General features: G+C 45.4%; 1 protein-coding gene across 8 annotated transcripts in view; it reads left to right on the top strand.

The window, feature by feature from the left end:
* GASK1A (golgi associated kinase 1A) overlaps positions 1-22,424 on the top strand; it is a 56,079-nt gene that overhangs the window by 15,808 nt on the left and 17,847 nt on the right. For 3 of the 8 annotated variants that reach the window (XM_005278683.4, XM_065583573.1, XR_010598357.1), the window contains one exon: positions 12,964-13,436. The exons of 3 other annotated variants lie outside the window; for them this stretch is intronic. Coding sequence is in view for 1 of the 5 variants with exons in the window: in XM_065583571.1 (XP_065439643.1) it covers positions 14,768-19,405 (4,638 nt within the window). In the remaining 4 variants the exon portion in view is untranslated. Of the gene's footprint in view, positions 1-12,963; positions 20,094-22,424 lie in introns of those variants that run through there. 2 more of the 8 variants (XM_065583571.1, XM_065583572.1) reach the window with 2 other exon arrangements.

Here is a 22,424-nt window from a genome sequence, read left to right as displayed (position 1 = left end):
ATTACCATGGTGCCCGGGGGCCTTCTGAGAAGAGGGGGCCCATTGTTCTAGGCCCTGTACAAACATAGAATAAGAGACAGTCCCTGCCCTGAATTGTTTACAATCTAAATAGACAACACAACTAAAAGGGTAGGGATAGAACATACAAGCAGAGCGAACAATACAATGGCTACAAATGGCATGTTCATTTCACAATTTTGTATTAATTTTTTTGCATTTGTTTTGTTATTTAAATACTTGACAGGCTTCTGGCCATGCGGCAAATGCTATTTATTGGAAAAGGCTTTGGGGAAAGTTAAGGGTATGTTCCCAGAATGGTAGCGGGTGGAAGTGAGCTTTTTCAGCTGTTTTGTTTTATGGGCTAGCTAAGTTAATTTGTTAACATCTCTGATTGTCTAACGCTACTGGTGAGCTAAGTTAGTGTTATCCATATGGATTTATTTTTAATGCTGCTGGGTGGTCATTATTGTGTTTTTGTGAGGCAAATTAATTGTCAGATTGCCTAGAGCTTTTTGCATAGGTGTTTTTTCACTATGATTTGAGTTATACTCCTAATCTGTTTACCCAGTGGGCTTCATCCGAGCTGGAGTCCTCTGAGCAGGGAGGAAACTGTACACTTATTTCCATGGAAATGTTTTGTGGCAAGGGCTTTTGCCCGTTATACTTCAGAGCTGTGGAGTTCTCTCTCTTGAGCTACCAACAATGCCAAGTTGTTAAATTCGGTTTTAAAAGAGAAATTGAAAACATGCTTCTTTTTGATTTTGAATTCTGCCGAAGTTCAAGCCCCCTAGGAGTAAAATTTCAAAGATAAAAACTCTGAGACACACTTGAAAAAATGCAACCCTAGTGATCAAACTGCATCCACAGCTCTTCAAGATGCTTTGTGTGAGCCGCGTTCTGTCATATTTGCATTTGATCAGCGAGAATTCATAGTGTTGGCTTATGGTTATAAAAGCCTCTTTTGAAAAACCAATATAATTCACATCTTTTATTGGTTTTGTTGTTAGCATGCCTGCTGAGAACTGAACTTAATTTCCAAGAAGGACACACTGTACCTGCCAGTTTGTCAAACTGGCAAAGCAGAGCTGTATGTATGGTTTTCATTTCAGACTGAATTGAAGCCATAGCATAAACTGGAGCAGTTTTAGAGCATGGACCTAAAGCAAGTGTCTTTGGAAAGCTACTTACATTGGGGTTGTAAATACAACACTCTTCCTGTAGCGTTATATTTATCATCACCATCCCCTGTTAAGTATGCAATATTCAGCTGCCAGAAATACCATAGAGCATAATAAAACAATTGGTTCCACCGTGTATTTGGCTGTGACACTCTGAGTACCTGAAGAAGAGCTCTGAGAGCTTGAAAGCTTGTCTCTTTCACCAACAGAAGTTGGTCCAGTAAAAGATATTACCTCACCCACCTTGTCTTTCTCATAAAGAATGTACTTTCTTCCAGTTTGTTGTTGTTGAGGTGGAAGGGAAAACTTGACTCCCTGGTTAAATCTGGGAAAGGGAAGCTGGGAGAACTCTTGTTTTGATTCCCAGTGCATGATTCTGAGCCTAGAGCAGGAGTGAAATAAAACCAGTGCTTGCTGACAGAAAAGACAAAGTGGTTTTTGGAAGCGAACAATGCTCTGTCTGTTTGGTCAGTAAATCAACTCAAGGAGGAAAAAATGGCTCCCGTCTATGTCCATCTGGCTCCCACTGGATTTCTGTGTCTAGCTGTTCTACTACCCAAGATGAAATGCAACTTTTCAGACAGTACAAAGGCTGTTTAGAGAATAACCAAGTATGGCTTGGCTAGATCTTTTTAAAGCCACACATATGATACATGGATTTTGTTGGATATGCTCTTCACATACAGCATTTTCATACTTGACCAAGGCTGGTAACAGTAATCAAATGAAGTAACTACAGTACTGTGCATGACAAGAAATGCTTTGGGCCAGATTCTCAGCCCACTTGTGCCAGTGGCTTTAGTGACCCATAAGATGGCCATGTCCCTGCTGCAGAGACAGGACTATAAACAGACAAGATAAGGCCAAAGAACGGGGGAAGGAGACAATTAAAAGAAATAAATTAGTGCCGGAGTGTGGCGTGCATCAAACCTGTTAGTTCCAGTTTTTTGTGGGTGTCTTTTCTCTGAAGAGGTGAATAGTTCACGGCTGGTTTCACAGAAGAAGTGTGTTTTAAGGAGGGACCTGAAGGAGTACACGTGGGGAAGCTGAGACTTAAGGACTGATTCTGATCCCACTTAGACAAGCATAGCTCAGGAGTAACTGCATGGGCAGCAGTAATATTGCACCGATGTTTCTGAGATCACAGGGCCAGACTGTGAAGCCCTCACTCCCACTAGTGAGCTGCTATTCACAGTGCCAGTACCATGGGACAACTCATGTGAGTAACTGCTCAACAGAGAGAGTAAGGGGTTGGGGCCAGATGCAAACACTCGTACTCACACTGAGCAGCACCTTACGCCACAAGTGGTCCCACTGAAGTCAATGAGACTGTCTGTGGAGTAAGATGCTACCCAACAGGAGTGAGAGGATCAGAATCTTAATACCAAGCCTTAGTTTAGTAAGGGTTCGATTGTGACTAGGGGAGTAAGAACTTGCAAGCTCCTGTGCAGACACCCAAAGCTTGGGTCTCTGTGCATGGGAGTAAACACGTGCTGTGTGCCCATTTCTCACCCACCTGCTCAGATAGGGGGTCCTAGGCAGAGATTTGGCTCTGCCCTCCCTGCTGTCCCAATGGCCAGGGCACCTGAGCCAGCACAGTGTGTGTTGTAATTTGCTGTGGGTATAGGCCTGCAGAAAATGACTGCCCCACTGCAGCAAGAGAGAAGCAGGGCAGGAACTGTGAACAGAGCACAGAGGTGTATTTGAGTCAGACCGCCTCCTGGGGCTACTTCTGGACTCTGGCGGTGTAGGCATTGTTCCTTGCTCCGGGCTGTGCTCACATCACAATATAGGCCTTTAATACCAAGTCTTGGGCAATTAATTCAAGAAGCTGTCAGTAATCTAGGACGTTACGTTCTAGTTTCCAAAGCAATGAACTCTGGAATGGCTTCCCCTGAGACATATTCCTCTTGGAAAGGACAGGGCAGAGATTCATCTCTGGAATGAGCCATTAGCATTTTGCTTCTTAGGCTCTGTCTGCACTCCAGCTTATATTGACAGAATTTATGTCGCTCCGGGGTGTAAATAAACCGCCCCCCTGAGTGACATAAGTTACACCAACATAAGCGCTCATTTGCACAGCTGTATGTTGGTGGGAGAGCTACTGCCGCTCGCAGAGGTGGTTTTATTATGTCAACAGGAGAGCTCTCTTATGTCGGCATAGAGCATCTTCACCAGATATGCTGCAGCTGCGCCACTGAATCGCTATATGTGTAGCCATGCCCTTATTTTCATACAATAGGTAGTCCTCAACTGATGTAAACTGGTGTCACTACATTGTAATAAATAGAGCTATGCTGATTTATTGGACCAGCTCCTCAGTTGGTGCAACTTTGCTTTCCTTTATTTTCCCCTCTCCCTTCCCAACTAGTACTTCAAACAAAATTAATACCCCATATTCAGATCTGGTCTGAGCACAGGCAACTCCCTTCAGGTCACGGGAGCTTTACCCACTTGCAACAAGTTTCAGATATGAAGGTGATGAGCACTGTACGACCCCCAAAGATAAATGGGTCTGCGTGTGGTCTAGGAACTCTTTTCATATGCAGTTGTTGTTCCTGTTCCTGGCAGCTTTAAAAACTGAGTTTGGAGCTCAAAAGGAGCTGAGAAATGCAGGTGTTTTCATTTTTATATTTAAGTTTTTCTGAGGGTTCTGAAAAGCACCAAGCAACATCTGCTTTTCCTAGTAGAAAGCGCCTGGAGAGATACTAAAACTGTCTCCTTGTCCTGTTCCCTTCAGACTGGGGGCCTGTTGTTGCAGTCAGAGGAGGGCAGGAATTTCTGGAATGCATATAGTAGGCCCAATCCTGCAAAGTGCTGAGCCTCTCTTTGCAGGGTGCTGAGTGCCTCTATTCCCTTTAGGAGCTGAGCGCGCTCAGCACCTTACAGGATCAGGTTTGCTGTGTGTGTTGCTGTTTCTTTGTGTAAGGGCTGTAATAGCAGGAGAGTTATGAGATAGAACTCGGACACTAGGACTGCATCAAAACCAAGAATCAGCTGTTTCTATTCAGCCTGATTTGTGCAGCAGAAAAACAGATGGTTCTTACCTTCAAAAGGCTTTTTTATTTTCCCGTTGTTCCAAATCATTTCCATGTGTGATTGTAAAGGTGGGGCTTGGGCATAGCATCAAGGCAGCCTTGGACATGGGCCTTTTCCCTTCTTTCCTGAAAAAGTACATTACTTTTCTTCTTCGTTCTCCAAGTAAACGATTTACAGATGGGAACCCAGAAGGATTCTGATTGAAGAACCAATAGCACAAGGCCCTGCCGGGTTCTGGAGGCCTCTCTGCCCCCCTTTTCTGTGAGTCTGTATGTGGAAATAATCGTTCATTGATAATTGCATGGCTCTTTCTAAAGAGTGGGCCTGATTCGCCTCTCACTTGCACTGATGGAAATCAGACTGAAGTCAGTGGAACTACATTTACGTCAGACTGATGGAAATGAGTGAAGAACCAGGCTTCTCACGTACCTTTTGCTGAACTAAATGATATTTCTATATGAGAAGCCAGAGGCACGACCAAAATTTGCCTAAGTAGGGAGACCAAGAGGTGCTGATTTTTTTTTTTTTGGTGTCCAGGGGGTTATCTCCCTGGAACCAAGTGCATGATGGGTGAGCTCAATGGCACCTTAGAGGCACCCCCCATCTGCAGGAGCACAGATGGAAGCTCCCTCCATTGCACACAGGCATGGGGTCTTCCCCTTCTAAGGAACATCATCTTCTCAAGACCCCATAGCCCTGGCCTCCTCCCACCTCACCCAGACCAGAGGCCCCGCCTTGGGCCGGGTGGTCCCCAAGCTGGATCAGCGACCTGTATTGCTTCAGCAGCTCTGCGTTGTGGACTCAGCCACCCTCACAGCCACGGAGGAAGCTCAACAGGTTGGCCTGGCTCTATGGCTTCATGCTGAGCTGAGGCAGATCCCGCACACACCAGCCACCCACCTGGGGGAGTAACTGGGGGTTGCTGAAGGGAAAGGGGATGTTCTCTGCAGCCCCTTGTGGAGTGTGGCTCTGGGGGTTCAAACCCTGGACATGCAGGCCAAGGGGGGGTGTGTGTGAGGAGGATGGTCTGGGCCCCCTTATTGCACCCCTGAGAGAAGCAATTAAGTAAGAGCTCTAAGGTTTAATCACTCCAACTGTGCTCTCCCTAGCCCTTGTCAGCAGCAGGAAGTCTGCCTAGTTCTTAGAACAGAGACATCCAAGAAAAAGTCATGGTGCTGCTGGAAGTGGTGGTGGTAATTCTGTAGCTCCTGGAGGTGAGCACTGATCCCATGCCCCAGGTTAGCATGAAAGGGTGATGTGCTGTCCTTTGGGTGTGATGTAAAACTGAGGGCCTAAGAACTTGTGTTCAGTGAAACCCCCACACCACTTTTCATACGAGTCGGGTTATGTTAGCCCCAGGACCCTTACCAGCATCCAGCTTGGTGCAGAACGGCAGCCTCATTCCACCCCAGAAGTGACTGCAATTCAGAAACGAGTGCTTTCCTAAATGGAGAGTACTTTTAACATAGCTCTATGTGAACATTTCAGCTTTTTGCCGCACCAATGCCTAGAAGCAGAGCCAGCTGTCTTAGCTTATTAGCTCCGATTGCAAGCTTTTCTTCATATAAACCATTTCTTATCTCTACGCTGGCTCTACCGTGCTGTTATGTTTGCCTGGATAGGATTGTGTTTCCAAAATAAATAGTTCCAAAGACAGAATACAACCAAACCCCATTTTCTGTCCATGTTATGCCGTGTCACATCACAGTAAGAATTCTTTGTCCCAAGCTTAATAATTTGGCCTTGTATCATTTCTTTGCCTGGCGTGCTGATCCCTGGCTTCAGTATCAGATTTATGTGACAAGTTTGGCTGGGCATGCGAAAGCATATTTGTTTTAAAGTTGATTTCGTTTCTAGTATAGCAATCGCTTCAAACTGTCTAACTTTCCCCAGGCAAATTGGGTCAGGCTCTACTTTACCGTAACAACACATCTAAACATATTAGACTGTTTCAAATGTCTGGATTTCAATGGCTACCCTAGCAACAGTTCATAGTGCTGCCTGCTTAAAGAGTGTTGGAATCACTGCCATGCTACCAACAGGCTTGTATGTACCTTGCTTCCCTCTATTCATTGGAACCAAAGATGCTCAAGTGTCTCTGAGTACCCAGCTGTATCGTGGCTAGCCTACAAAAAGGCTATTTATTCACACTGGTTTTGAGTCACAGGGGTCTGTCCAAACATTTAAAAAATGTTGGTTTCTATATCATAGAATCATAGAATCATAGAATATCAGAGTTGGAAGGGACCTCAAGAGGTCATCTAGTCCAACCCCCTGCTCAAAGCAGGACCAATTCCCAGCTAAATCATCCCAGCCAGGGCTTTGTCAAGCCGGGCCTTAAAAACCTCCAAGGAAGGAGACTCCACCACCTCCCTAGGTAACGCATTCCAGTGTTTCACCACCCTCCTAGTGAAATAGTTTTTCCTGATATCCAACCTGGACCTCCCCCACCGCAACTTGAGACCATTGCTCCTTGTTCTGTCATCTGCCACCACTGAGAACAGCCGAGCTCCATCCTCTTTGGAACCCCCCTTCAGGTAGTTGAAGGCTATATGTTCTCACTCGCCCACTCCCTGCACCCCGAGATTCATTTGTTGTGTTTTGTCTGTTTTTTTGCAGTCCTCATGCAGACCCGTTGAGTTTTGCATGATCTCTATTCAAAACCATACACTAACTCAGATTCATCTGAAATGTAGACCTTGGTTTGCCCAAAGGTTTGCTGAACATGGACGAGGGTTCCAGCTTTGCAGTGAAACATGATACTGGTTTTGCTTCTGGTTTTAGGTTTCATTAAAAAAAGTTTCACCCAGCTCCAATTGTTAGCCCTACTCCTAGTAACAACACTGGAAATTCTCATTGATCTCCTATGTGAGAGGTCTGTGTTTGGACCAGTGAGTTTTGAGTTCTATTCCCTATGCCACATGGATATGGTTTAGCTAACAGCTGTGGTTTCTTTCACACAAAGTAATATGGTTTTATTTTGCATGATTTCCATATAATGATGGCTTTGTAGAGCTGTAAGAATTTCTGCAGTTCACGTGAGTTCTCAGTAGATTTCAAGGGGTGTTTTAGACTATTATTATATTTTGGAATTCACTTCTGAACCATTCCCAGGCCTGATAGGTTGAGATTTTCAAACGAATTTCGATGGGGTTTGCTTAACTCTCTTATACTCTTTTGGAAATCATTGCCACAATGCCAGTGCACTGAGCTACTCCTAGAAAATCTTTCTTTCTATAGGAGGGAGAAATATGGTGATAAGTGGGGACAGAAAGTTGTAAAATGCACCAACCTTTCATACCAGGAAAGTTCAGGTCCAATGCAAATGAAACCGTGGTCTCAGCTTAGTCTCCAGTGAATATTTCTGTACACTGCAGCATGAGACAAATCCACAGCTAGCACACATAAAGGAGGCCCAGTGCTCTAATACAAGGGGTTATTTCAGGCCAAGGCTGAGCTGCATAAGCTAAGCAATGGGGAGAAATGTGCATAGCATCTGTTAACAAAATTCCCATCTCCAACTTACAATTTTTACCAGTCTCTTATGAGCCTAGAAAACACGGCTACAAAGAAAAAAGATCTAAGTCTTTGTACATGAAGAGGCATAAAACAAAAGTTGGTAGTCTCCCTCCATCCACAATTCCCTGCTGTTGGTAAAGCAGCGATTTTTCAAGCTCCAAATATAGTAAATCAGCCTTGAATCCCTCCTACATACAAGACAGATCAATTCCCAGGCTTTCTCTTGCATATCCCAAACAAACAATGCACCACTAAGAAGCTCTATCAAAATCATGCCAAGTCAAACTGAACTGTGAAATATATTTCAAGTGTGGAGATGCCAATGGTTTAATCAACACCTTGTGGCAATCTCTGTTCCTCTCCTTTTAGGGGACTTGTTGACATAGTTTTTGTACTACTTGAACTATATTAGTTTAAAATTGATACAATTAAAGCAGTGCAACTCTCTGGTTTGTATGCAACTATAGTGGTATAAAAGGATTTCTAATGGTATAAATTATTCCTGTAAATTGTGTGTAGACCAGCCCTAAGGGTATAGTCCCATTCAGCAGAGGGCTAATTTGGAAGAGGTAGTTTGCTGGGGAAAAGAAAGAAGGGAAAAGAACTTAAGATCCTGGAAAGAAGGATTTAAGGCAGAGGAGAAAAGTAAGTGTCGGTGTCTTTCAGACTCACAGGAGTGAAAACCATATTGTGAAATAAAACAACAGCTTTTCGTGTGTGCATACCTTTATAATAACTGACATGTGGCAATACAGCAAACTCCAGCATTCCCTGTGGGGACTGTTGTTGACCCTGGCTGCATCTTGCTTTTCATAAGACAGCTTGTGGTGTAGTCTTAGGCAGAGAGCCCTGCCAACAGCTTCTGCAGCCTTTAGGTTAGGAGGCGAAAAGAAACAGTGCATTGTAGGAATGTGACTGGTGAGACTCAACTCACGAGAAAAGGCCAAGCGAGATGTGCTCCTAGCTATGACTTTCAGTTTGCTTGGTGGAAAGGGGCATCTTTGGAGGATAGGGTCAAAATTCAAAATGATCTGGACAAATTGGAGAAATGGTCTGAGGTAAACAGGATGAAGTTTAATAAAGACAAATGCAAAGTGCTCCACTTAGGAAGGAACAATCAGTTTCACACATACAGAATGGGAAGAGACTGTCTAGGAAGGAGTACGGCAGAAAGGGATCTAGGGGTTATAGTGGACCACAAGCTAAATATGAGTCAACAGTGTGATGCTGTTGCAAAAAAAGCAAACGTGATTCTGGGATGGATTAACAGGTGTGTTGTGAGCAAGACACGAGAAGTCATTCTTCTGCTCTACTCTGCGCTGGTTAGGCCTCAGCTGGAGTATTGTGTCCAGTTCTGGGCACCGCATTTCAAGAAAGATGTGGAGAAATTGGAGAGGGTCCAGAGAAGAGCAACAAGAATGATTAAAGGTCTAGAGAACATGACCTATGAAGGAAGGCTGAAAGAATTGGGTTTGTTTAGTTTGGAAAAGAGAAGACTGAGAGGGGACATGATAGCAGTTTTCAGGTATCTAAAAGGGTGTCATAAGGAGGTGGGAGAAAACTTGTTCATCTTAGCCTCTAAGGACAGAACAAGAAGCAATGGGCTTAAACTGCAGCAAGGGAGATTTAGGTTGGACATTAGGAAAAAGTTCCTAACTGTCACAGTGGTTAAACATTGGAATAAACTGCCTAGGGAGGTTGTGGAATCTCCATCTCTGGAGATATTTAAGAGTAGGTTAGATAAATGTCTATCAGGGATGGTCTAGACAGTATTTGGTCCTGCCATGAGGGCAGGGGACTGGACTCGATGACCTCTCGAGGTCCCTTCCAGTCCTAGAATCTATGAATCTTTCATTTTATTTGTAGCTATATATTCACATATCTACTAGGCAACAATAAAGAAATGTAAAATGATTGTTGCAGTGCTAATTCTGTTCCTCAAAATACCAACTTTTATCATCTGAGAAGTGCCTGGTAACTGGTTTAACACAGCAAAAATCTTGTGATACTCTTGTCACCCCATAAGTCGTATAGAAGTGCTTCAGTTAATGCCCGGGACACACTCCGACTGTGTAAACACAAAGGCTGAGATTCTGTGCTGCAGCTCCAGAAGATGCAGTACAGCAAAGTTCAACCCAGGGTGCAGCTCCCTAAGTAGAGCAGGGAATATAGGAGCAGCTCTACTTCACAGCACTGCCCTCCCTCCCTCCCATCTCAGGGCTGTTCAGTTCTATTAAGATGAGAATCTCTGTAACAGTGTAGGCTGTCCTGCTCCCAACACACCCCCTCCTGTCTTGGCTCTGGTCTGACACACCCCGAGGCTGGAGTTTGTGAAGGGGCCTATGCAGGTCAGCCTTCAGCAGTCCTATACTGTGCCAGTGTCCGAAGAATTCTCCCAGCCAGCTTATGGACTTTTGATAGCCTCTGTGCAATAGCCAAAGTGAAAGGAGAATCCCTCCCCATGGCTTCAGATTGCAGTCTGAATACCATTGCACCCAAGGCCAGGACGAATGTACCTTCCTTCAGAACTGAATTTACAAGAAAGTTATGCTAGGCAAAATTCCTGTTTGCCTAGCCCCTGCAGTGTATGCTGCATAACTCTCTATATAATAATATTCAAACACAAACTAGCAATGGACAAACCTTAAGAGGCAACAGCGAGGCACAGCTCCAGTTTCTCATGGTCTGAGGGTGCTAACACATGGGTTGTGAGTTAAGCCTGTAACAGAGCTATGAGCTATCGACAAAATTTGGATACAGATCCAAACTTCCTCACCGCTTGAGAGTGTTCATATCCAGGGATTTAATTCAGGCATCTCCACTCACCACAAACACAACAGGCATTCTATGTAAATGTACCCTTTACTGTGTATACATGTGCAGAAATCTGAAACCAGAATTCTGCTTACTTGCCCTGTTCCATTTCCTGATTCCCTCCAGTGCTTATTCAGCTAAATAGTCATAAACATAATGAGGCTCCAGTTCCATGAGAACTGGAAGTCAGTGCTTTTGCTCACCCTAAGGCCTGTTTCTGTGGCTTGAGCAGTAGGAATATAGAGTTTCTACCGCCAGCCACACCAATTTATATGGAACTGCCCAGGTTTTCAGCAAGTGGGAATAATGGATCGTCACCATGGGAACTTGTGATGGGTTGGCCACCCCACTCAAGGCCTGAAGGGGTTAAGGTGGCTCGGTGGGTCAATTAACTGCCTTGGCTACACCTGTTGATACCACAGGAGGCACTTTTTCCACAATGACAACAAGAAATTGGCAACTAGAAGCAGAGAAGTTGAGAGGTTGCTGCGTACAGCTGCTGTGTATTTATCGTTTAACAAGATGTACAGGAGATTGTCCCAGAAAAACATCTATATTAAGAGGGAGTTAAGGTTGAGAGTATGTATCAGTAAGATAAGGGTAAAAATCATTACATGCATTCAGGGCATCCCTACAACCTTAATTCTTCCCTATAGTGACACCATGCAATAACCAGATGATTATAAATTTTTAGTGTGAGATCCCATATTAAACTGACTTTTAAAGACACATTAGCAATTTTACTTATTATCCCCTCATGATGCCACCAGCAGCAGAAGGAGATAAGTTATTTCCTTATTAGAACACAGAATCATCAGCTGCTTTGTTGTTAAGCTTGGGGTGAACGATGTGTGTGTATTGGGGAGTGTGGTGTGTGGGTGTCTCAATGTTGATCTATAATGTGGCAAGAGGGAGCCGCACAAAATGCAGTCCCATTGATCTCAGTGCAGCCCTGATTAAGGCCCCAATCCTGCTGGCACATATGCATGCTTAACTCTACTCCTGTGAATGATGGTCCCATTGAGATCAATGGGACTGCTCACAGCAGTAAAGTTAAGCATGTGCATACATGTTTGCATGATCAGGGCCTTAGATACATGCATGGCACTGAAATGAAATGGGGCTATTATTCTGGTGAAAGAACAAATGCCACTGAATCTGAAAAGGGTCACTTTTATGTTGAATAACCTGTCCCCATCAAAGTCACTAGCAAAACTCTCATAGGCTTGAAGGCGGGGTGGGGGAGGAGGAAGAGGAGGCAGGATTTCACCCCGTGCCAGAGGATAAGAGTGGGAAGTGTTGACTGGTGGAATGCAACAAATCACACTCCATTGCACAGGGAAAGTCAGAGGAGCCCTTTCTACCGTTTTTCTCATCATGCCAAAATAAGAATAATTTCTCAGTTTCTGATTCAGTTCTTTCTTGGACCGCCACCAACCTAACATTCCTCAGTCTGAGCTTATTCTCCGGGTCACTGACAGACAGATGTCTACAACCTGGGCACACAAGGCACCACCTGTTTTACCCTTTTTTAAAATATAAGAATCCATCTACTGCACAATTATAAACAGTGACTAATGGCAATGACATCTTCAATCCTTTTTATATTGTTCTCCAATTTTCTAAGTGAATGTGGTGCCAGATTTCCAGCCCTGGAGTGGGACGTCCTCTATTCACAGACTAGGAACAGCACAGACAGAGGCAATGCAGCTGCCCTGCCTCCCATAGAGGAACTAGCTCAAGCGATAAGAAGGTAGATCATTCTCCATGCCCATTCGGTCCTTGGTCTGTTGGCTGGGATTGCCAGTTAGGGGACCCATTTACTATTAGGCTAGGCCTACACTACGAGCTGGGGATGGGATTCCCCTGCTTGTGCACACGTACTCCCATCGAGCTAGCTGTAGTATAATAGCAGCATAGCCGCAGTAGCACAGGTAGAGGCAGTGGAGGCATGTCTGAGCCATGCTGAGCACAAACCCTCATGGAACCGGTGGGCATGTGCTTTGCATGGTTCAGCCGTGTCCCTGCTGTTGGAACCAGTGCTACCATGGCTACACTGCTATTTATACTTATGCTACTTTGATGAGAGCTACTCCGCGTATGTGATGTGAACTGGGTAATCACAGCCCTAGCCCATAATGTAGACAGAGCCTTAGTGTCAAATGTGATGTGAGAACTGGGCGAACACCACCTTTCACATGGGCCAAAAACAGTCTCTAGGAACCCGGGCAAGACATAAACAAGCACTAAGTAATGAAAGAATTTATAATTTCATCCGTGACTGACTCAACCAAAAGGGTGAGGTGAATAAAATTCATTTGAATGATCATTCATTTTTGTTGCTTAAGCCTTTAATACGAAATGTTTACCACGAAAAATGCATCATTGGTAATGTTTTTCTTCTTTGTTTCAGTTATACGGCTAAACAAATGCCTGAAAATCTGTAACAGGTCAGCTCCTGCTCTGACTGGATTCTTATTTAAGATGCCTGTCAGGAGCCACTTGATATAAATCACACTGCAAGCATTTTTTAATCTTAGCAATCCTTCTTGTGCCAAAGGAGGCCCCAAAGCTGCAAACCAGCCAGCTGTGACAGAACTAGACCGTTCGAGAGAACACATGGAAGTGGGAGCTGAGTGCATTGCTCACCAAACCAGGCATATTCAGAAACACAATGAAGCTCTGATAAGTGTAAGCCTGCTACAGGAACATGCTCAGACCTGCTAAGCAGACGGAGACCCTGTACTTAGAGACATCAGGCGGAGCTCTCCTGCTCCACATACCCCCCTCCCATCGGAACTGCAGCAGTTCTGCATTGCATTTTGATGTCGTGTCGCATTGTCCCAAAGGAGGGGGTTACAACTTGTTACCTTACAAAACCAATTGGTGAGTGGGCCTATTCAATTGTTAGTGTTGCTTCCTCAATACGCACTTGGCAGGTGAGGCCATTTCCATTGCGCCAAAAGTAAAATACTGTCATAACTATAAAGGGAAGGGTAATAGCTGTCCTGTGTACAGTACTATAAATCCCTCCTGGCCAGAGACTCCAAAATCCTTTTCCCTGTAAAGGGTTAAGAAGCTCAGGTAACCTGGCTGGCATCTGACCTAAAGGACCAATAAGGGGACAAGATACTTTCAAATCTTGGGGGGGGGGAAGGCTTTTGTTTGTGTTCTTTGTTTTGGGACGGTGTTCGTTCTCCGGGAATGAGAGGGACCAGACATCAATCCAGGTTCTCCACATCTTTCTAAACAAGCCTCTCCTATTTCAAACTTGTAAGTAAATAGCCAGGCAAGGCGTGTTAGTTTTCCTTTGTTTTTCTCAACTTGTAAATGTACCTTTTACTAGAGTGTTTATCTTTGTTTGCTGTACTTTGAACCTGAGACTAGAGGGGAGTCCTCTGAGCTCTTTAAGTTTGATTACCCTGTAAGGTTAATTTCCATACTGATTTTACAGAGATGATTTTTACCTTTTTCTTTAATTAAAAACCTTCTTTTTAAGAACCTGATTGATTTTTCCTTGTTTTAGATCCAAAGGAGTTTTGGATCTTGATTCACCAGGAGTTGGTGGGAGGAAGGAGGGGGGATGGTTAATTTCTCCCTGTTGTAGATCCCAGGGGGGGGTTGGAACTGATTCACCAGGAGTTGGTGGGAGGAAGGAGGGGAATGGTTAATTTCTCCTTGTTTTAAGATCCAAGGGGTTTTGGATTTGTTTTCACCAGGGATTTGGTGAGGGTTTTTCAAGGCTTCCCAGGGAGGGAATCCATTGATGGTGGCAGCCGAACCAGAGCTAAGCTGGTAGTTAAGCTTAGAAGTTTTTCACGCAGGCCCCTACATTTGTACCCTAAAGTTCAAAGTGGGGATCTCAGTCCTGACATGGTGGCAGCGGTGGGATCATTTTAAACCCAAAAGCCAGTGAGATTTTTTTTTCCTTCTAGCTGCTTGGAAAGCCGAGCTGGAAGTAGATAGATGCATATCTTATCTCTCCTTGCCTGAAGGCAGAGGTGTTAAGTTTTTTTTTACAGGTCCTTTGTTAAGAGAAGGGTTCAATTAGCAAATGACTGGTAAAAGGTATTTACAAGCTGAATTGTTTTTTTTTCTTTTTACATCCTCGGGAGTAGCTAGTTAGAAAGTTACTGTTAACTCTGCAGCAGCCAGAGCTGAGAGCTTCCCAGTTTGTCAACTGCAAAGGGGGTTACCCAGCACAAGAAAACAGGAAAATGACTACCAAAGAAGTAGCTAACAAAATAGAACTGGCCAAACTAGAAGCAGAAGAAAATGAAAGAAAACATCAGAGACTGCTTCAATTAACAAAACTCGAGACAGAGCAGAGAGAAAGAGAAGAAAAAGCCAAAGAGGAGGCCCACAAGAGAGAAATGGAGCTGAAAGAAAAAGAGATGAAGATGAAAGAAAAAGAGATGGAGGAGAGAGAAAAAGAAAGGAAGCATGAACTGGAAGTAGCAAAGGCTAAGCAGGATGCACCAGCCAATGCTAACAACCCCCCTCCAGGTACCACTTCCCATCCCAGAAAATTCCCCATCTACAAGGCAGGCGATGATACTGAGGCCTTCTTAGAAAATTTTGAAAGGGCCTGCCTTGGATACAGCATCACTGCAGACCAGTACATGGTAGAGCTGAGGCCGCAGCTCAGTGGACCCTTAGCAGAGGTGGCGGCTGAAATGCCTAAGGAACACATGAACAGTTATGAACTTTTTAAAAACAAGGCCAGACTCAGAATGGGGCTAACACCCGAGCATGCCCGTCGGCGGTTCAGAGCCCTAAAGTGGAAACCGGATGTGTCATTTACCCGTCATGCCTACCACATTGACAAAAATTGTGATGCCTGGGTATCAGGAGCAAATGTTAAATCTCTGGAAGATCTGCTTTCCCTAGTAAAAATGGAGCAGTTTTTAGAGGGTGTTCCTGAGGAAATAGAAAGGTACATCCTAGATAGGAAGCCCAAAACTGTAACTGAGGCGGGGGAGATTGGAGCCCAATGGGTGGAGGTGGCAGAAAAGAAAAAAACTAGTAGCAGTTGGAGCGAATATCAGAAGGGGCAAGCCGAAACAAAACCTTACCACCGGGGACAACCCAAGGCCCCACCCACATCCCAAGGGAAACCCCAGACGCCTTCTCACCCCACCACACCAGTCTCCACCAACCAACCTCGTCCCGGTGATACCTTAGCAGGGCGATGTTTTAAATGTAATGGACTGGGACATATAAAGGCTCACTGCCCCAAGAACCCCAACCGATTACAGTTCATTACACCCCAATCACACCAAAGATCCCCAAACCCAGATGCCTCTCTCATACCCTCGGAGCGAAGGGAAACCTTGAGAGTGGGCGGAAGGAAGGTTACCGCTTGGAGGGACACTGGGGCTCAAGTGTCAACTATCCACCAATCCCTAGTGGACCCCAAACTCATCAACCCAGAGGCTACAGTGACAATTCAACCCTTCGTGTCACAATCTGTAACCTTGCCTACAGCCACGTTGCATGTCCAGTACAAGGGCTGGTCAGGAATGTGGACTTTTGCAGTCTATGACAATTATCCCATTCCCATGCTGCTGGGGGAAGATTTGGCCAACCATGTGAAGGTAGCCAAGAGGGTGGGAATAGTCACCCGCAGCCAGGCTAAGCAAGCTTTCACCCCCATCCCTGTTCCTGAGCCGTCCACCAGGGCCCCGTCTGTGTTACCGGAGACCCAGACAAAGGTGGTGGAACTGGATCCTCTGCCAACGACTGCAACAGCCGTAGTGGATCCAATCCCAGAGACCCAGCCAAAGCCAGTCCCAGAACCGGAACTGGCAACGCAACCAGCACCAGAACCATTGCCAGCCCTGAGTCCAGCGCTTGCAAACCCGTCTACAACTCCAATGCCAGAGGGCACCAGCGAGCCTGAACTGGCAGAAGCAGCAGATAACCCTACCCAAGAGGCTCAGCCAGAGCCTGAGTTACCACATAGTGCACCAGCGGACAGCGGTTCACAGTCAATGGAAACAGCCCCAGCACCTGCATCACTTCCAGAGGGACTAAGCCCCAGTCCACAGTCCAAGGAGGAACTGATGTCTCCAGCATCAAGGGAACAGTTCCAGGCCGAGCAGGAAGCAGATGACAGCCTTCAAAAAGCTTGGGCGGCGGCGCGGAGCACCCCACCGCCTCTCAGCTCTTCTAACCGATCCCGGTTTGTTGTAGAACAAGGACTTTTATACAAGGAGACTCTTTCTGGTGGGCACCAGGAAGACTGGCATCCTCAAAGGCAGTTGGTAGTTCCCACTAAGTATCGGGTAAAGCTCTTGAGCTTAGCCCATGATCATCCCAGTGGCCATTCTGGGGTGAACAGAACCAAAGACCGGTTGGGGAAGTCCTTCCACTGGGAGGGAATGGGCAAGGACGTTGCTAATTATGTCCGGTCTTGTGAGGTGTGCCAACGAGTGGGAAAACCCCAAGACCAGGTTAAAGCCCCTCTCCAGCCACTACCCATAATTGAGGTCCCATTTCAGCGCGTAGCTGTGGATATTCTGGGTCCTTTCCCAAAGAAGACACCCAGAGGAAAGCAGTACGTACTGACTTTCATGGATTTTGCTACCCGATGGCCGGAAGCAGTACCCTTAAGCAACACCAGGGCTAAAAGTGTGTGCCAGGCATTAACAGACATTTTTGCCAGGGTAGGTTGGCCCTCCGACATCCTTACAGATTCGGGAACTAACTTCCTGGCAGGAACCATGGAAAGCCTGTGGGAAGCTCATGGGGTGAATCACTTGGTTGCCACCCCTTACCACCATGAAACCAATGGCCTGGTGGAGAGGTTTAATGGAACTTTGGGGGCCATGATACGTAAATTTGTAAATGAACACTCCAATGATTGGGACCTCGTGTTGCAGCAGTTGCTTTTTGCCTACAGGGCTGTACCACATCCCAGTTTAGGGTTTTCACCATTTGAACTTGTGTATGGCCGTGAGGTTAAGGGGCCATTACAGTTGGTGAAGCAGCAATGGGAGGGGTTTACGCCTTCTCCAGGAACAAACATTCTAGACTTTGTAAGCAACCTACAAAACACCCTCCGACATTCTTTGGCCCTTGCTAAAGAAAACCTAAAGGATGCTCAGGAAGAGCAAAAGGCCTGGTATGATAAACATTCCAGAGAACGGTCCTTCAAAGTAGGAGACCAAGTCATGGTCTTAAAGGCAATCCAGGCCCATAAAATGGAAGCGTCGTGGGAAGGACCATTCACGGTCCAGGAGCGCCTAGGAGCTGTTAACTATCTCATAGCCTCCCCCACCTCCAACATAAAGCCTAAGGTATACCATGTTAATTCTCTTAAGCCCTTTTATTCCAGAGAATTAAACGTTTGCCAGTTTACAGCCCAGGAAACAGATGACGCGGAGTGGCCTGAAGGTGTCTACTACGAAGGAAAAAAGGATGGTGGCGTGGAAGAGGTGAACCTCTCCATGACCCTTGGACGTCTGCAGCGACAGCAGATCAAGGAGCTGTGCACAAGCTTTGCACCAATTTTCTCAGCCACTCCAGGATGGACCGAACGGGCATACCACTCCATTGACACAGGTAATGCTCACCCTATTAGAACCCCACCCTACCGGGAGTCACCTCATGCCAAAACTGCTATACAAAGGGAGATCCAGGACATGCTACAGATGGGTATAATCCGCCCCTCTAAGAGTGCATGGGCATCTCCAGTGGTTCTAGTTCCCAAACCAGATGGGGAAATACGCTTTTGCGTGGACTACCGTAAGCTAAATGCTGTAACTCGTCCTGACAACTATCCAATGCCACGCACAGATGAGCTATTGGAGAAATTGGGACATGCCCAATTCATCTCTACTTTAGACTTAACCAAGGGGTACTGGCAAGTACCACTAGATGAACCCGCTAAGGAAAGGTCAGCCTTCGTCACCCAGGCAGGGGTGTATGAATTCAATGTACTCCCTTTCGGGTTGCGAAATGCACCCGCCACCTTCCAAAGACTTGTAGATGGTCTCCTAGCGGGATTGGGAGAATCTGCAGTTGCCTACCTCGATGATGTGGCCATTTTTTCTGATTCATGGGCAGAGCACATGGAGCACCTGGAAAAAGTTTTCGAGCGCATCCAGCAGGCAGGACTAACTGTTAAGGCTAAAAAGTGTCAAATAGGCCAAAACAGAGTGACTTACCTGGGGCACCAGGTGGGTCAAGGAACTATAAATCCCATACAGGCCAAAGTGGATGCTATCCAAAAGTGGCCGGTTCCAAAGTCTAAGAAACAGGTCCAATCCTTCTTAGGCTTGGCTGGATATTATAGGCGATTTGTACCCCACTACAGCCAAATCGCCGCCCCGCTGACAGACCTAACCAAAAAGAAACAGCCAAATGCAGTTCAGTGGACTAATGAGTGTCAAAAGGCCTTTAACCAGCTTAAGGCAACACTCATGTCTGACCCTGTGCTAAGGGCCCCAGACTTTGACAAACCGTTCCAAGTAACCACAGATGCGTCCGAGCGAGGCGTGGGAGCAGTTTTAATGCAGGAAGGACTGGATCAAGAATTCCATCCTGTCGTATTTCTCAGTAAGAAACTGTCTGAGAGGGAAAGCCATTGGTCAATCAGTGAAAAGGAATGCTACGCCATTGTGTACGCGCTGGAAAAGCTACGCCCATATGTTTGGGGACGGCGTTTCCAACTACAAACAGACCATGCTGCGCTACAGTGGCTTCATACCGCCAAGGGAAATAACAAAAAACTTCTTCGGTGGAGTTTAGCTCTCCAAGATTTTGATTTTGAAATACAACACATTTCGGGAGCTTCTAACAAAGTGGCTGATGCACTCTCCCGGGAAAGTTTCCCAGAGTTAACTGGTTAACAATTGTTTTTGGAATGAAACATATTGTTAGTTTTTATATAATCAGTCGTATGTCTAAAGGTACATGTGTCTTATTAACTCTGTTTTCTCCTAAAACTCCAGGAAGAAATCACAGCCAGTGTGGAACCGAACATCCAACACTATCTGTGATTTGGGGGGCGTGTCATAACTATAAAGGGAAGGGTAATAGCTGTCCTGTGTACAGTACTATAAATCCCTCCTGGCCAGAGACTCCAAAATCCTTTTCCCTGTAAAGGGTTAAGAAGCTCAGGTAACCTGGCTGGCATCTGACCTAAAGGACCAATAAGGGGACAAGATACTTTCAAATCTTGGGGGGGGGGAAGGCTTTTGTTTGTGTTCTTTGTTTTGGGACGGTGTTCGTTCTCCGGGAATGAGAGGGACCAGACATCAATCCAGGTTCTCCACATCTTTCTAAACAAGCCTCTCCTATTTCAAACTTGTAAGTAAATAGCCAGGCAAGGCGTGTTAGTTTTCCTTTGTTTTTCTCAACTTGTAAATGTACCTTTTACTAGAGTGTTTATCTTTGTTTGCTGTACTTTGAACCTGAGACTAGAGGGGAGTCCTCTGAGCTCTTTAAGTTTGATTACCCTGTAAGGTTAATTTCCATACTGATTTTACAGAGATGATTTTTACCTTTTTCTTTAATTAAAAACCTTCTTTTTAAGAACCTGATTGATTTTTCCTTGTTTTAGATCCAAAGGAGTTTTGGATCTTGATTCACCAGGAGTTGGTGGGAGGAAGGAGGGGGGATGGTTAATTTCTCCCTGTTGTAGATCCCAGGGGGGGGTTGGAACTGATTCACCAGGAGTTGGTGGGAGGAAGGAGGGGAATGGTTAATTTCTCCTTGTTTTAAGATCCAAGGGGTTTTGGATTTGTTTTCACCAGGGATTTGGTGAGGGTTTTTCAAGGCTTCCCAGGGAGGGAATCCATTGATGGTGGCAGCCGAACCAGAGCTAAGCTGGTAGTTAAACTTAGAAGTTTTTCACGCAGGCCCCTACATTTGTACCCTAAAGTTCAAAGTGGGGATCTCAGTCCTGACAAATACAATAGGAAGTTGGCTTGGTAAAACTTCGGGCTCAATCATGGGCCCCGCTCTGCATCCATGCAGGTGAGCATGGGGTGTGAGATACCCCCTTACGCTTTTGTGTTGGCTATCGGCGTTGGAGTCACAACAGCAGCCTCCCGGGGTCTCCTACTCCCCCTCTCATACACGTCATGGTGCTCAGACCAGCCGAGCCCGCGTGGAGGGGGGAGCATGCTGCTCCAGGAAAGGGACTGCCATAGCTTACTCCTCCTATGGAGCAAGGGGGAAGCAGGGACTGAATTGTGACCGAGTCACAGTTTGGTTCCTGCTATGCTGCCCCTTCATCTGGGCAACTGTAGGACTAAATACAGCACTCAGGGGGAGACACTGTCAAGTAAATCGGTGGGTGTGAGCTTTCCTTCTTATTTACTGTCTGGGTATGATGAGCAGAGAGGGGCCAGCTTGCTAAAGATGCTGCTGAAGGGACCCACGGCTGAATAAAAAGCACACGTCACTGAGGACTTAATTGCTGTAGCCAACTTGCTGCACAGCTCACAGAGGGAAACCAGTTTGAGGAGATGTGATACGTTGCTTGGTAAGGGGCAGGGAATATCTGGGTACAGCACCAAAGACTCAAAGTTAAATGCAGTAGAAATCTGCCTAGGGAGTAAGTAGTAGAATTGCTCAATTGCTTGGGTTAATTTTCTGATATCCCGACACAAACATTTTTAGGCTGTTTACAATTTATTGAGCCTTTTTGTACTGTGTCCGTACAGTGCCTAGTGCAATGGGCTCCCGGTCCACAACTGGGCTCCTAAGTGCTAACATATTACTAATCATAATAGAAATATTATGGGCTAACAGTACATACGGTTTTAAATTCACCACCCATTGCTTATTATTTAAAGGGTGCCGTAGGCAAGTAAAAATGTGGCATGCTCTTTGTTACATGCCCATCCTATTCGTTCCTTTTTATTCATTTTTTCAAACACAGATTTATTTTACATTTATTTAATGATACTAAAATTTGAGGACAGAGCCAGGAAAGAGGGTGAGAGTGGAGATGCGCAAAGGAAGGCTCAGACGAGTATTTTTAGGTGGTGTTTGAAGGAAGCGGGTGAGGTTATGAGGCACAGAGGCCAAAGAGGATGTTCAGGTGTGATAGACAGCATAAAAAATAAAGGTGTGGGGCTTCTTGTGGGAGAAGGCTGTAACAGGAACAAGAAGGTGAGCCAACTTAGCAAAACATAGGGTGTGCACTGGAACATGGGGCAACATGAAATTTTGATTAAAAAACTAGAAAGATATAAAATTAACAGGGCACACATTACATGGATTAAAAGCTGACTGATTGACAGGTCTCAAAATGTAATTGTAAATGGGTTATTATCGTCAAATAGATGTGTTGCTAGTGGGGTCCCACAGGGAGCGGTTCATGGCCCTACACTATTTAACATTTTTACTGATGACCTGGCAGTAAACATAAAATCATCACTGAAAGTTTGTAGATGACACAAAAGTTGGGGGAGGGATAAATAATGAAGAGGACAGGTCACCGATACAAAGCGCTTTGGATTTCTTGATAAACTGGACACAAACAAACAATGCATTTTAATATGGCTAAATGTAAATGTATATATCTAGGGACCAAGAATGCTGGCCATACTTATAGGATGAGGGGCTCTATCCTGGGAAACAGTGACTCTGAAAAAGATTTGGGGATCACGGTGGATAACCAGCTGAACATGAGCTCCCAGCGCGATGCTGTGGCCGAAGGGGCTAATGCAATTGTTGGTTGCATAAACAGGGGGATCTTGAGTAGAAGTAGAGAGGTTATTTTACCTCTGTATTTGGCACTGCTGTGACTGCTGCTGGAATACTGTGTCTAGTTCCGGTGTCCACAATTCAAGAAGGATGTTGAAAAATTGGAGAGGTGTTCAGAGAAGAGTCACAAGAATGATTAAAGGATTAGAA

The sequence above is a fragment of the Chrysemys picta genome, chromosome 2 (genome assembly GCF_011386835.1).
Source record: "Chrysemys picta bellii isolate R12L10 chromosome 2, ASM1138683v2, whole genome shotgun sequence".
Taxonomy (NCBI): Eukaryota; Metazoa; Chordata; order Testudines; family Emydidae; genus Chrysemys; species Chrysemys picta.
The sequence above is the reverse complement of the archived record's forward strand: the minus strand, read 5'-3'. Positions and strand labels throughout refer to the sequence as shown.